Genomic DNA, 14,686 nt, shown 5'->3' with positions numbered 1-14,686 from the left:
TTCTCCAGGCAAGAGCACTGGAGTGGATTGCCATTTCCTTCCCCAATGCAGGAAAGTGAAAAATGAAAGTGAAGTCGCTCAGTTGTGCCTGACTCGTAGCGACCCCATGGACTGCAGCCCACTAGGCTCCTCAGTCCATGGGATTTTCCAGGCAAGAGTACTGGAGTGGGTTGCCATTGCCTTCTCCTCATGTATGGCTAGTTTTATTTAAAATTGAGATTGCATATAGCTGAAGTAGCTCAATTTCATTGTTGTATAATGCTCTTTTAAAATACACTTCCACTGATCTGTTTTACTAGTGTTGGACATTTAGATTATTAATAGTTATGTGCTGTCAGCAACCTCTTACGTGTCTTTTGGTGCATATATGCATGTGTTTTATTTTGATATATATCTAGTAGTGGAATTTGTTGATGACAAGTTATATATAAAATCACTCTTACACATTAATGTTAAGATTTCCCTAAGTGATTGTATTTATACTCCTACCGGGATTGAGGTTTCCCATTGCTCCATATCCAAGCAAACATCTAGTGTTCTTACTACTGATGAATGAGTAGTGGTGTCTCATTATGGTCTCCTTTTGAATTTTTAAATGACTAAAGAAATTGAACACAATTTCATGGGCTCTTAGCCATTTGAATATTTTTTGAGAAGTGTCAGTTCAGGTTTATTAAATTCATTTAAAAAATCAAATTGTTTGCCTTTCCCTTACTGATATATGGAGATTCCTGGTATGTTCTTTATACAAGTCTTTTGCCTAACATCCATGGATTACTAATACCTTCTTCAACTCTGGTTTTGCTTTCCATTCTATTTTATCTTTTAAAGATGATTATTTTTAATATAACTGGCTCAGTGGTAAAGAGTTCATCTGTAATGCAGGAGATGCAGCAGTAGTAGTGGATTTGACCCCTAGGTTGAGAAGACCTCCCAGAGAAGGAAATGGCAGGCCACTTGCCTGAAAAATCACATGGACAGGAGCCTGGGGGGCTACAGTCCATGGGGTCGCAAAGAGTCAGATACAGCTTAGCAACTGAAACAACAAATAGTTGATTTACAATATTATGTTAGTTTTAGGTATACAGCTTCATTTTCACTTTAGGTTAGTACAAGATCCTGAACATAGTCCCATGTGCTATACAGTAAATCCTTGCTGTTTATTTTAAAAAATTTTTGTTCATTGATATTTTTGGCTGTGCCGGGTCTTTGTTGTTTCATGCAGTTTTCTGCAGTTGCAGTGAGTTGAGGCTGGCTTCTCGTTGTGGTGTGTTCTCTTGTTCTGATACACAGGCTCTAGGGTGAGTGGGCTGCAGTAGAACATGGGCTCATGTATGTAGTTGTGACACAAGGGCTTGCTTCATTGCTCTCCAGCATGTGGGATCTTCCCAGAGATCTATCCCATGTCTTCTGCATTGGCAGGCAACTTCTTTACCACTGAACCACCAGGGAAGTCCTTACTGTTTATAAGCCCTTATTTATATCTAAGTTGTGGTATGTATCTGTTAATCTCATTGTAGTTCAGTTGCTCAGTTGTGTCTGACTGTTTGTGACCCCATGAACAGCAGCACGCCAGCCTTCCTTGTCCTTCACTGTGTCCCAGAGTTTGCTCAAATTCATGTCCATTCTTTGGTGCTCAGACTTTCTTATGGTCCAGCTCTCACATCTGTACATGACTGCTGGAAAAACCATAGCCTTGACTATGCAGACTTTTGTCAGCAAAGTGATATCTCTGCTTTTTAATATGCTGCCTAGCTTTGTCATAGCTTTCCTTCCAAGGAGGAAGCATCGTTTAATTTCATGGCTGCAGTCACAGTCTGCAGTGATTTGGAGCCCCCCAAAATAAGTCTGTCGCTGCTTTCACAGTTTCCCTTTCTATTTGCATGAAGTGATGGGACCAGATGCCATGATCTTAGTTTTTTTAAATGTTGAGTTTTAAGCCAGCTTTTTTACTCTCCTCTTTCACCTTGATCAAGCTGCTCTTTAGTTCCTCCTCACAGTCTGCCATTAGGGTGGTATAATCTGCATATCTGAGGATGTTGGTACTTCTGGCAGTCTTGATTCTAGCTTGTGATTTATCCAGCCCGGCATTTTGCATGATGTATTCTGCATAGAAGTTGCATAAATAGAGAGACAGTATACAGCCTTTTTGTACTCCTTTCCTAATTATCAACCAGTCAGTTGTTCCATGTAAGAGTCTAACTATTGCTTCTTGACCCACATACAGAATTCTCAGGAAACATAATGTTGTCTGATATTCCTATCTCTTAAAGAACTTGCCACAGTTTTTTGTGATCCACATAGTCAAAGGCTTTCACATAGTCAGTGAAGCTGAAGTAGATGTTAATCTCATACTCCCAATTTATCCCTCCCTCTCACCTTTCCCTTTGGTAACCATAAGTGTTCTATTTTGTACAGAAGTTGATCTGTATTATTTTTTTGGATTCTGTGTGTGAGTGATATCATATAGAATTTGTCTTTCTCTGCCTGACTTTCTTCACTATGTATGATAATGTCTGGGTCCATTCCCATGTTGCTGTAAATTGCAAGTTGTTTTTTTTTTTAATGGTTTAGTAATATTCTGTCATATATATATTGTATACACATACACACACACAACCCCCACTTAATGGATCATAGTCTTGTGGCCAAGGGGCTTGTGTAAATAAATGAAGTTATGAGACACACTGTGCAGGGCCACCCAAGATGGACGGATCATAGTGAAGAGTTCAAAGAAAATGTGGTCCATTGGAGGAGGAAATGGGAATCCACTCCAGTATTCTTGCCTGGAGAACCCCATGAACAGTATGAAAAAGCAAAAAGGTATGACACCGTAAGCTGAGCTCCCTAGGTTAGAATGTCCAGTATGCTATTGGGGAAGAGCAAAGGACAATTAACTAAGAGCTCAGAAAGAATGAAGGGGTTGCTGCTGCTGCTAAGTCACTTTAGTCGTGTTCAACTCTGTGCAACCCCATACACGGCAGCCCACCAGACTCTGCCATCTCTGGGATTCTCTAGGCAAGAACACTGGAGTGGGTTGCCATTTCCTTCTCCAGTGCATGAAAGTGAAAAGTGAAAGTGAAGTTGCTCAGTCATGTCCAACTCTTTGCAACCCCATGAACTGCAGCCTACCAGGCTCCTCCGTCCATGGGATTTTCCAGGCAAGAGTACTGAAGTGGGTGGCCATTGCCTTCTCCATGAAGTGGTAAGGTCAAAGCAGAAATGATGCTCAATTGTGGTGAGATGTGGTGAGCTCAGATGATGCTCATCTGGTGGTGAAAATAAAGTCTGATGCCATAAAGAAGTGTGTTGCGTAGGAACCTGGAATGTTACATCCATGAATTAAGGTAAACTGGATATGTCAAGGAGGAATTGGTAAGATCGAGCATTGACATCTTAGGAATTAGTGAACTGAAATGGATGGGAATGGTCAAATTTATTCAAATGACCATTATATCTACCATTATATCTACTGCTGTAGGTAAGAATCTATTGAAAGAAGTGGAATAACCCTCATAGTCAATAAGAGTCCAAAATGCAGCACTTGGTTGCAGTCTTAAAAATGACAGAATGGTCTCAATTTGTTTCAAAGGCAAACCATTCAACATCACAGGAATCTAAGTCTGTGCCATAACTACTGATGCTGAAGAAACTGAAGTTGACTGGTTCTGTGAAGACCTACAAGACCTTTTGGAACACACACCAAAAAAAGGTGTCCTTTTTGTTATAGGGATTAGGAAGTAGGATTAAAAGTGGGAAGTCAGGAGTTTGACAGGCAAGTTTGGACTTGGAATACAAAATGAACAGGGCAGAGGCTGAGATTTTGTCAAGAGAACATGCTGGTCATAGCAAAAACCCTTTTCCAATAACCCAAGAGACTCTACATGTGGACATCACCAGATGGTCAGTACTGAAATTAGATTGATTATGTTATTTGTAGCCAAAGATAGAGAAGCTCAATACAGTCAGCAAACACAAGACCTGGAGCTGACTGTGGCTCAGATTATGGATTCCTTATAAAATCCAGGCTTAAATTGAAGAGAGTAGGGAAAACCTCTAGATTTTGAGGTATGACCTAAATCAACTTCTTTATGATTATACAGTTGAGGTGACAAATAGATGGAAGGGAGTAGATGTGATAGAGTGCCTGAAGAACTATGGATGGAGGTTTGTCACATTGTACAGCAGGCAGTGACCAAAACCATCCGAAAGAAAAAGAAATGCAGGAAGGCTGTTTGTCTGTCTGAGGAGGCTTTACAAATAGCTTAGGAAAAGGAAGCCAAAAGCAAGGGAGAAAGGGAAAGATATACCCAAGTGAATGCAGGGTTCCAGAGAATGGCAAGAAGAGATGAGAAGGCCGCCTTAAATGAACAGTGCAAGGAAAGAGAGGAAAACAATTAGATGGGAAAAACCAGAGATCACTTCAAGAAAATTGGAGATATCAGGGGTACATTTCACGCAAGGATGGGCCTGATAAAGGACAGGAATGGTAAAGATCTATCAGAAGCAGAAGAGATAAAGAAGAGGAGGCAAGAATACACAACTATGCAAGAAGTCTTAATCACCTGATGACGAAGATGGTTTGGCCACTCACTTAGAGCCAGACATCCTGGAGAGTAAAATCAGGTGGGCCTGAGGAAGCATTACTATGAACAAAATTAGTGGGGGTGACAGATTCCAGCTGAGCTGTTTCAGATGCTAAATGATTCTGTTAAAGTGCTGTGAACAAGAATTCCAGAAAAATACCTACTTTTGCTTCATTGATTACGCTAAAGCCTTTGACTTGTGAATCACAACAAACTGTGGAAAAGTCTTAGAGATAGGAATTACAGACCACATTACCTGTCTCCTGAGAAACCTGTATGAGGGTCAAGAAGCAACAGAACCAGACATGGAACAAAGGAATGGTTCAGAATTGGGAAAGGAATATGAAAAGGCTATATATTGTCACTGTGCTCATTTAATTTCTGTGCAGGGTACATTATGCAAAATGCTGGGCTGGATGAATGACAAGCTCAAATCAAGATTGCCAGGAGAAATATCAACAATCTCAATATGCAGATATCCTTCTAATGTCAGAAAGTGAAGAGTAAGTCAAGAGCCTCTTGATGAAGGTGCAAGAGAAGAATGAAAAAGTTGGCTTGTAATTTGGTTGTAAAAAATCTAAGATCATGGTACCTGATCCCATCACTTCATGGCAAATAGAAGGGGGAAAAGTGGAAATGGAAACAAATTTTATCTTCTTGGGCTCCAGAATCACTGTGGCTGGTGACTAGTCCCATGAAATTGAAAGATGCTTGCTCCTTGGAAGGAAAGCTATGACAAACCTAGAGAGTGTATGTATTAAAGAGCAGATATATCACTTTGCTGACAAAGGTTTGCATAGTCAAAGATACAGTTTTTCTGGTAGTCTCCAGGTGTGAGAGTTGGACAGGAAAGTAGGCTGAACACTGAAGAATTGATGCTTTCAAATCGTGGTGATGGAGAAGACCTTGGACAGCAAGGAGATCAAACCAGGCAAATTTAAAGGAGATCAACCCTGAATTTTCATTGGAAGGACTGATGCTGAAGCTGAAGCTCCAGTACTTTGGCCACCTGATGCAGAGAGCCAACTCATTGGAAAAGTCCCTGATACTGGGACAGATTTAAGGCAAAATGAGAAGGGCACGGCAAAGGATGAGATGGTTAGATAGCTGCATCAACTCAGTGGACATGAATTTAAGCAAACTCTGGGAGATAGTGGAGGATAGGGGAGCCTGACATGCTGCAGTTCATGAGGTCACAAAGAGTTGTACTCAGCAGCTGAACAACAGCAACAAATGTGTATATCCCGTTTTGTTTATTCATTCGTCTGTCGATGAACATTTAGATTACTTCCGTGTCTTCACTATTGTGAATAGTGTTCCTATGGACATTGGGGATGGATGTATCCTTCTGAATTAGAGGTTTTTTTTTTTCTTTTTAGAATGTATGTCCAGAAGTGGGATTGTTGGATCATGTGATAACTATTTTTAGTTTTTATCAGAATCTCTAGACTTTTTCATTGTGGCTTCACCAATTTACATTGCCACCTATGCTGCAGGAGGGTTCCCTTTTCTCTTCTCTCAAGCATTTGTTATCTGTAGTCTTTTTGATAATGGCCATTCTGAATTATATGAGGCGACAGCTCATTGTAATTTGGATTTTCATTAAGGATTGCTTTTAATCTTAATGATGTATAATTTATAATAAATTTTTTCCTTATGGTTAATATTTTCATTAGTGGTTAAAAAAATCTTATTCTCAGGTTATGAAGATATTTTTCCATTTTCTGGAAGTTTTTTTATGTTACTTTGTCATTTTGACCTGTAATTCCATGATAATTGAATGTGTGTGGTGTATGTGAGGGATTAGGATTCATTTTCTTTTCATATAGCCAACTACTGGTCCTGTCACTTTGTAGCAAAGACAGTTCTTTCCTCTTTGTTTTGCAGCATCATTTTGTCATAAATCAAGTATCTTTATGTGTCTTCTTGAGCATAGTCTCAGATTTCTAGTATGTTCCATTTGTCTATTTAATTAGTCTTATGCTGTTTTTCATACTATCTTAATTTCTGCTTCTTTTAAAGAAGTCTTGTTATGTGGTAAAGCAACTTCTGCCTCCTTGTCATTTTTCAAAAAAAATTAAGGGGTAATTGACATACGGGGCTTTCCAGGTGGCTCAGTGGTTAATAATCCATCTGTCAGCACAGGAGACATGGGCTCAATCCCTGGTCGAGGAGCTAAGATGCCACATGCCATGGGGAAGGTCATCTGCCCTACAGCCACTGAGCCTGTGTGCCGCGTCTGGAGAGAGGCTGGAGTGCTGCGACTAAGACCCAGCACAGCCTGATAAATAAATAAATACATGATTTAAAACCTAAGATGATTTACGAAAAGATCATATAGTTCTATTGTATTTGGGTTGCTGCCATGCAAAGAGGTATAGAATAGCAGGTAGTAAGATACTTCTTGGGTTGATGGTTCTCCCTTTTTATCAAGATGCTGATAGTAATTCTTCAGGTTGATTTTAGGTATATGTATTAAAAATGTATAGGTTAAACTACTTGTATGTGTTCAGTCATATTTCTTAGTTTATCCTTTACAAAATATTTAGGTTTTAGATGTAGCAAAATACTAAATGTTCTTGTTCTTAAAGACATGTATTTCATATATTCATTATACATTAATATTGCTTTTATGTTTCTTTATAGATTAGAATATGGCTGCATATTCCTGCTGTCATGCAGCACATTATTCCTTTTAGGACATATGTTATCAGGTAAGTTTAAAAAACGTTTCTCCCCTTGTTGTAGTATAGTAGTGTTTAATATAGTGTGTAATATAGTAGTGTTTAAACTGTTCATATAATAGTACAGAATTATATTGTTTGAAAGTCCTTTGTATTCACATTCTCCAGAGAAAATTTAATTGACAATTTATAGTTTTTAATGAACATATGTATTTTTGTATTTAATGTTTACTTTTAAGCAATTCATGTTGGAATTTTTTTCCATGAGTATAAAAAATGAGAGATTAACAGTGGTTCCATGATATTCAGCTATATTTATTCAGTAAGCAAATACATAGGAAGTTTTATAGGCACAGGGAATATAGCAGAGAAGAAAAATTACCTCCTTTTGTATAGTCTATGTACACAATAAAAATAATAGAGTCCATTAGAAAGTCATGAATACCAGCTATTAAAAGGAATGCATGTGAATCAGTTCTAATGAGGTGGATGAAACTGGAGCCTATTTTACAGAGTGAAGTAAGTCAGAAAGAAAAACACCAATACAGTATATTAACACATATATATGAAATTTAGAAAGATGGTAACAATGACCCTATATGTGAGACAGCAAAAGAGACACAGATGTAAAGAACAGACTTGGACTCTGTGGGAGAAGGTGAGGGTGGGATGATTTGAGAGAATAGCACTGAAACATGTATATTATCATCTGTGAAACAGATCGCCAGCCCAGGTTCGATGCATGAGACAGGGTGCTCAGGGCTGGTGCACTGGGATGACCCTAAGGGATGGGATGGGGAGGGAGGTGGGGGGTGGGGATGGGTTCAGGATGGGGAACACACATACGCCCATGGCTGATTTATGGCAAAAACCACTATAATATTATAGTTAACCTCCAATTAAAATAAATAAATTAATTAAAAAATAAAAAATAAATTCATGAGTACTACAGAGAAAAATAATGACAAGAGTGGATTGAGAGTTCTAGAAGGTGGGTCATGATTGGTAACTGTGGGTATGGAGAAGGTCTCATTGAGGAGCAAGTGATACTTGTGTTTTGTAAGTCCCAACCTATGAACGAAACCTACGATGAAGATAGAGAAAAAATTGTATTGTTTAAATGTAGGATGTATGCTGTTGGTGTTCTCAGATTGTGTTACTTGATAATATTTAAGAGTTCTTTATAATTTTTCTTATTCTTGCATTAGCAAAAATTTGAGTGCCTACTGTTTTCCAGTTACTGTCTAAGTTATTGCAGAAAGTATCAGGAAAAGAATCAGATAATGCTGAATCCTGTGCAAGAAAAGATATAAGGTGATAGAGAATATGAGGCCTTTCAGAAAGGTGACATCTGAAGAACAGGAATCTGCTCATCAGATATTAATTAGAAGGACATATTTCAGCTAGAAGGAACATAAAGACATAGGCTTTGAAGTTGGAAAGAATATGACATTAAAACACTAGAAGTAGATTGGTAGAGAATAATGTGCAGGGAAGTTCGATTATGATATGATTGATAAAATTATTTAGGACCGTCAAGCTGATGCAAGGAATTTGAATTTACTTTTAGCAGTGGGTTCTGTTAAAGGGTTTTAAGTAGATGAATCCTGATTTTTTTTTTTAAAATAGCTTAATTTTCTAAAAAGATTTGGTTATTTTATTTGTGGCTGTGCTAGGTCTTCACTGCCTCAAGCCCGTGGGCTCTGTCCAGTTGTGGGGAGTAGGGGCTTCTCTTGCTGCAGAGCACCGGCTCCAGGCACACAGGCTTCAATAGTTGGCGGCACACAGGGCTCAGTTGCCTTGCAGCATGGGATCGTCTTGGACCAGGGATTGAAAGTGTGTCCACTGCATTGGCAGATGAATTCTTAACCACTGGATCACCAGGGAAGCCCTCATAGTGGGTTTTTAAAAGATCAGGTTGGCCTTTCAGTAGCTTGGAAATTGCCTCATAAACTATAGATAGGAGGGTTGAAGGAGAAGCTGGGAGACCAACTGAAAAGTTAATGCAGTAGTCCTGGAAAGAAATTACGGATACTTGTTCTAGGATTGTTGATAAGCAATAAACTTGTACAAGGTTATTGTTATGTTTTGCAGATTCACTGGATATAGTTGAGAATGAAAGCAACAAGATTGATGATTGTGGGGTTTTAAGAAAAGGGATAGCATAGTGGATGACGCTTAACCCTCTTCTCCTTGATTCCTCTTGTTGCAGTTAGTATCATTAACTGAGATGGGAAAGACTGGGAGAGTTTAAAGACTTCAGTTTTACATGCCTGTGGGACATTTAAGTGACAGTAGGAAATTGGGAATAAAAGCATTAATTTAGAACAACAGCATTAATTTAGGAGTTGTCAGCATAAAGAATCACTCTTAGAATCGTCTGGAGTAAATAAATGAACTCATCTAGGGAGAGAATGTAGAAAGAGAATAGAAGTGAATCTAGGATGGAGGCCTGTATCAGGTAGCTTTTGCTGTGTAAGAAAACACCCAGCACTATTTCAAGCACTAGTAGCTTAAAATAACAGCCATTTATCATTTCTCACAGGTCTCCGGTTGGTTAGCTCTTCCGATCTGTGTTGACTTGGCTGGACCTGGATGCCCTAGGATAGATAACTTCATTCGTTTGTCTTGTGGTTGGCAGGTGGATTGGTCTTGGGTGGAGAGAGGTGCTCATATATATTTTGGCATTTGGCTGGATTTTATTTGGGGCATTAACTATGTGTCTTTCATCCAGTAGGCTTTCCTGAGTCCATTTTCTTAGTAGTTGAAGAGTTCCCAGCAATAGAGAGCAAGCCCAAGTGCTTTTAAGCTTCTGCTGTGTCACATTTCTTTGTGCCATTGGCCAAAAGTACTTTCATGGCAAAGTTCAGGTGCAAGGAAATAGAGAAATGACACTTTTGATAGGAAGTGTGGCGAAGTCACATTGCAAAGACTGCTGTATGAAGTGATGGGAGGGATATGGAGTCTTTTGGCAATCCATTATGAGCCCTGAGGAGCAGTAATGTTGAAAGGTTGGGTAGAGGAGGAGGAACCAACCAAATAATATAGATAGGGTCTGAGAGGAAAACCAGTGGATTGTGATTTTTGAAACCCAAATAATGCTGTTTAAAATGTATACATTTTGAAGGATTTTGGCTGTGTCAGGAAGTAGATATGTTGTTTGTATGAAGTTAACTGAAACTTATTAAAAGCAAGAGCTGTATACATGACAGGTATTAGAGAATAGAAAGCTTTATTGGAGGTGCAGGTATGGAATCTGATGTTAAACCACTTGTCTCTGTGTAGTTTCTTCCTCCTTCCCTCCCTCCACCCACCTTCTATGTTGTTTTGAAATTTACAGTTTCTGATTCATGTTGAACTCTCAGCAAAGGACACATTGCCACAGGTCACAATCCTTGAAGCATCACTTAGAAATAGTTTAAATTGGGGATATTAATCCCAGAATGTCAGGTTCTACTGTACTAAACATTTTGAAGTTAGGGAGCAAAGGAATATTATTAAATTTTTAAGTGGGATTAAGAAATAGTTTGCAAGTTTTTGTGTATGTTGTGTTTCTGAATCATTTCAGGTATTTGTGCAAGCTCTCTGATCAGGAGTTAAGGCAGAGTGCGGCTCGCAACATGGCTGACTTAATGTGGAGCACAGTGAAAGAACCATTGGACACGACGTTGTGCTTTGATAAAGAAAGCCTAGATCTTGCATTTAAGTACTTTATGTCACCTACTTTGACTATGAGGTTGGCTGGACTAAGTCAGATAACTGTAAGCTATTTTTGTTTTATTTTTGGTAATTTTTTGTTTGCTTTCTCAGGCTGTCATTATCATCATCATACCTACTGCTTATGGAGCCACCTGTGCTATGCTCAGCATTGTGCTAAGGACTTTAAGTGCATTACTTTGTATGGGCCTTAGAGATCATTTCTTAGGTGTTCTCTCTCCTCCTATTTTAAATGTGAAGATGCAGGGACTTAGAAGGATTTATACCTTAGGTCTTTTTGATTTCCAGGTCCAACTCCTTCAGTTTATATATATATATATAGTTATTTTTTGTAAAATTTTCCCCTTCTTTTTTTAAAAAACCATTGATTGTTATTTATTTCATTGTGCCAGATCTTAGTTGCAGCATGTGAGATCTAGATCCCTGACCAGGAATTGAACCCAGGCCCCCTGCATTTGGAACATGGAGTCTTAGCCACTGGACCACCAGGGAAGTCCTAGCTGTTCAGTTTTTTACATTTAGAAAGCAGTGTTTTCAGGGAGAAAAAGAATTGAAGATTATAAGTAACTAATTCATTTCAGGTAGAAGCCGCAGATAATTGGGCCATAGGCCAAATTTGACTAACAGAAACTTTTGGTTTGCACAGTAGCAAATACTGTTTTAAATGGTGAGAAACACATATTATTAGCTTCTCTCAGAGGAGCGGTGGCAAGAATCTGGTGTTCTTGAATCTGTCTTGCATGACGGTTTGCTTAGAGCTAAGTAGTTAGCTGCATCTGTCATTTTTCAGAATGGATATGCTTACTCTGGTTTACAGAGGTCTGTATTAGATTTACTCCTTTATATTTACTACCTGTTTTTATAGTGTAGTTATTCTGAAGTGGCTAGATTTTACCCATGTATTAGACTGTAAATGTAGAAAACAATGGCAGTTTCCCCAATCAAATCTTAAAAGTATAGGTCTGGGAAGCCTTTCTTGAAATTCACTGGGCTTCTCAGGTGGCACTAGTGGTAAAGAACCTGTCTGCCAGTGCAGGAGACATAAGAGATGGCGGTTTGGTCCCTGGGTTGGGAAGATCCTCTGGAGGAGGGCATGGCAATCCACTCCAGTATTCTTGCCTGGAGAATCCCCATGGCATAGGAGCCTGGCAGGCTACAATCCATGGGGTAGCAAAGAATCTGACACTACTGAAGTGACTTGGCATGCACACAATGACACATTACTTGCTGCTTTGCATTAAATTTTTGTGATTTTTTTCCCCTTATTCAGCTTTTTTCTAACATTCTCAGTGAAATAAAGGCCAAGTATTGCTTGTGGAATGAATTCATGTTTAAAAATGATAAACAAAATAGGCTAATTGGGAAGTATATATCTGATGATCTTATATTTTATAATTTTGATCTGATTATTGCTTTCTGATCTACATATCAAATACATCAAACTGTGTTTCTTGCCAGTTGCTAACATGCAATAATAATTTTGGAAAAATATGTTTCTTTCCTGTATAGAATCAGCTTCACACCTTCAATGATGTGTGCAATAATGAATCATTGGTATCAGACACAGAAACGTAAGTAATTTATGCATAAGTACACTATTTCAGTGTGTAGCTATTTATATGATAAATATAACTGGCTTTATTTGATTTGAAGTGTTCACTGGAAATATTTTGTCTTCTGGTATAGCCTTTAATAAGCTTTCAGAGAAATATATTGCAACACTTAAACATATAGTGTTATTTTTCACAAAATACAAAGAGAGACTATACAGGAGAACTTAATAGTAAAGAATATGGTACTGATAGTTTTCGGAAACTGTACTTGATGCAGGAAAAGCTCTCATTTAACACTTTTTCTTTTTTTGGGAAAACCAATTTCATGATGCTCATGTATGAAAAGTAGTTTTTATAACCTACAGCTTTTTAAAAGTACTTAGAAATGCTTATTTTTCTAATATTCTATTTAGTTGTTCATCCAGTATGGAAGTCATTTTTTAAAATCTCAGTTGGGTGGTATTATTTTCTGCTTTAATAGAGTTCGGAGTTCGTTAGTTTTATTTTTGCTGTGCGACTGCACAGCTTGCAGAATCTTAGTTTCCTGTGGTTGTTTAGTGGCTGAGTTGTGTTGGACTCTTTTGTGATCCCATGGATTGTAGCCCCCCCATACTCCTCTGTCCATGGCATTCCCCAGGCAAGAATACTGGAGTGGGTTGCTATTTCCTCCTCTAGTGGATTCTCCAGAACCTAGGGATTGAAGTCTCCTGCTTGGTAGGCAGATTCTTTACTTCTGAGCCACTGACTTGGGATCAGACCCATACTCTTGGTTGTGAAAGTGTGGAATCCTAACCACTGGATCGCCAGAGAATTCCTGAGTTACATAGTTCTAAGGTGTTAGAAAATTAGTAATGATATAATGAGTCATATTTTTGGTTTACTATAACTTTTATGCATTGATCTTAGTTCTGCTCTGTGGAGCTAATTTCAGTTGAACCCATCCCTTCATGAGTTTGGAAACCAGAGGCTATGCCTGTACTTTTCTTTTTTTCACGTATTATGGTTATTAGATATATGGCCAGGCAAGTCATTCACTTTTGGCAGCATTCTTTGTCAGTTTAAGTCCCCTTAAAATGTGTGGCCCAGAATTGGTAGTAGCTTTATAAATTCTGGTTCATACTGGAGTACTATTTCACACAGTCAAGATAGTAAGTAGATTATATCCAATGTATATTAAACTACATGTCTGTATTTCCCTTTTGACACCTCAGTGCATCCCCTTGCACCCCTTCAGACTGCCTTTAAGATAATTTTAAAATTGCCAATGAAGTAATCACTCCCCATCCCTGCAAAAAGACAAAAGTCTTCCAGTGCAGTAACCCTACATGTACAGGGTAGGTTTTTATGTTCCTGTGGATAGAGAATAAGAAGGAATTCCATTAAAAAAATGGGTGAAGTTTATACATACTAAAGACATGCTTAAGAGGGAGGGGATTAAAAGTTTTGAGGAATAGTTAGTAGAGATATTTTAAGTTGGGAAGAGAAGAGTTTGTACAGTGTGGAAAGATTGGAACAAATTCAAAAAGTGTGATAAACATTGTTGGAGCCTGTGAATTGTGTCTGTCTTTTTAAGCAGTTTTATTAAGGTATAGATAATGCACATATCGTAAAACTCACCTGTTTTTATAATGAATTTTAGCAAATTTACAGAGTTGTACAACTTTCATCACAGTCCAATTGTAGAACATTTATATCACTTCAGAAAGATCCCTTTTGCCCATTTGTAGTCAGTTGTATCCCCTCCGCCCTTCCTGTACCATGGCATGTGGAATCTTAGTTCCCTGGCCAGGGATTGCACCCATGCCTCCTGCAGTGGAAGCTCAGAGCCTTAGCCACTGGACTGCCAGGGAATTATGTCAGTCCCCATTCTTTTTTTTTTTTTTTTAAATTAATTTGTTTATTTTAATTGGAGGCTAATTACTTTATAATATTGTAGTGGTTTTTGCCATGCATTGACATGAATCAGCCATGGGTGTACGTGTGTTCCCCATCCCTAACCCCCCTCCCACCTTCCTCCCCATCCCATCCCTCAGGGTCATCCCAGTGCACCAGCCCTGAGCACCCTGTCTCATGCATCAAACCTGGGCTGGCGATCTGTTTCACAGATGATAATATACATGTTTCAGTGCTATTCTCTCAAATCATC

At 38.6% G+C, this 14,686-nt stretch overlaps 1 protein-coding gene across 4 annotated transcripts in view; it reads left to right on the top strand.

The window, feature by feature from the left end:
- The window catches only part of USP34 (ubiquitin specific peptidase 34), a 229,438-nt gene that overhangs the window by 66,585 nt on the left and 148,167 nt on the right, over positions 1-14,686 (top strand). For all 4 annotated transcript variants that reach the window (XR_001918813.1, XM_018055392.1, XM_018055394.1 and 1 more), the window contains exons 6-8: positions 7,233-7,300; positions 10,839-11,031; positions 12,497-12,558. Coding sequence is in view for 3 of the 4 variants with exons in the window: in XM_018055392.1 (XP_017910881.1) it covers positions 7,233-7,300; positions 10,839-11,031; positions 12,497-12,558 (323 nt within the window). In the remaining variant the exon portion in view is untranslated. The remainder of the gene's footprint in view (positions 1-7,232; positions 7,301-10,838; positions 11,032-12,496; positions 12,559-14,686) is intronic.

The sequence above is a fragment of the Capra hircus genome, chromosome 11 (genome assembly GCF_001704415.2).
Source record: "Capra hircus breed San Clemente chromosome 11, ASM170441v1, whole genome shotgun sequence".
NCBI lineage: Eukaryota > Metazoa > Chordata > Mammalia > Artiodactyla > Bovidae > Capra > Capra hircus.
This window is presented reverse-complemented; position numbering and strand designations above follow the sequence as displayed.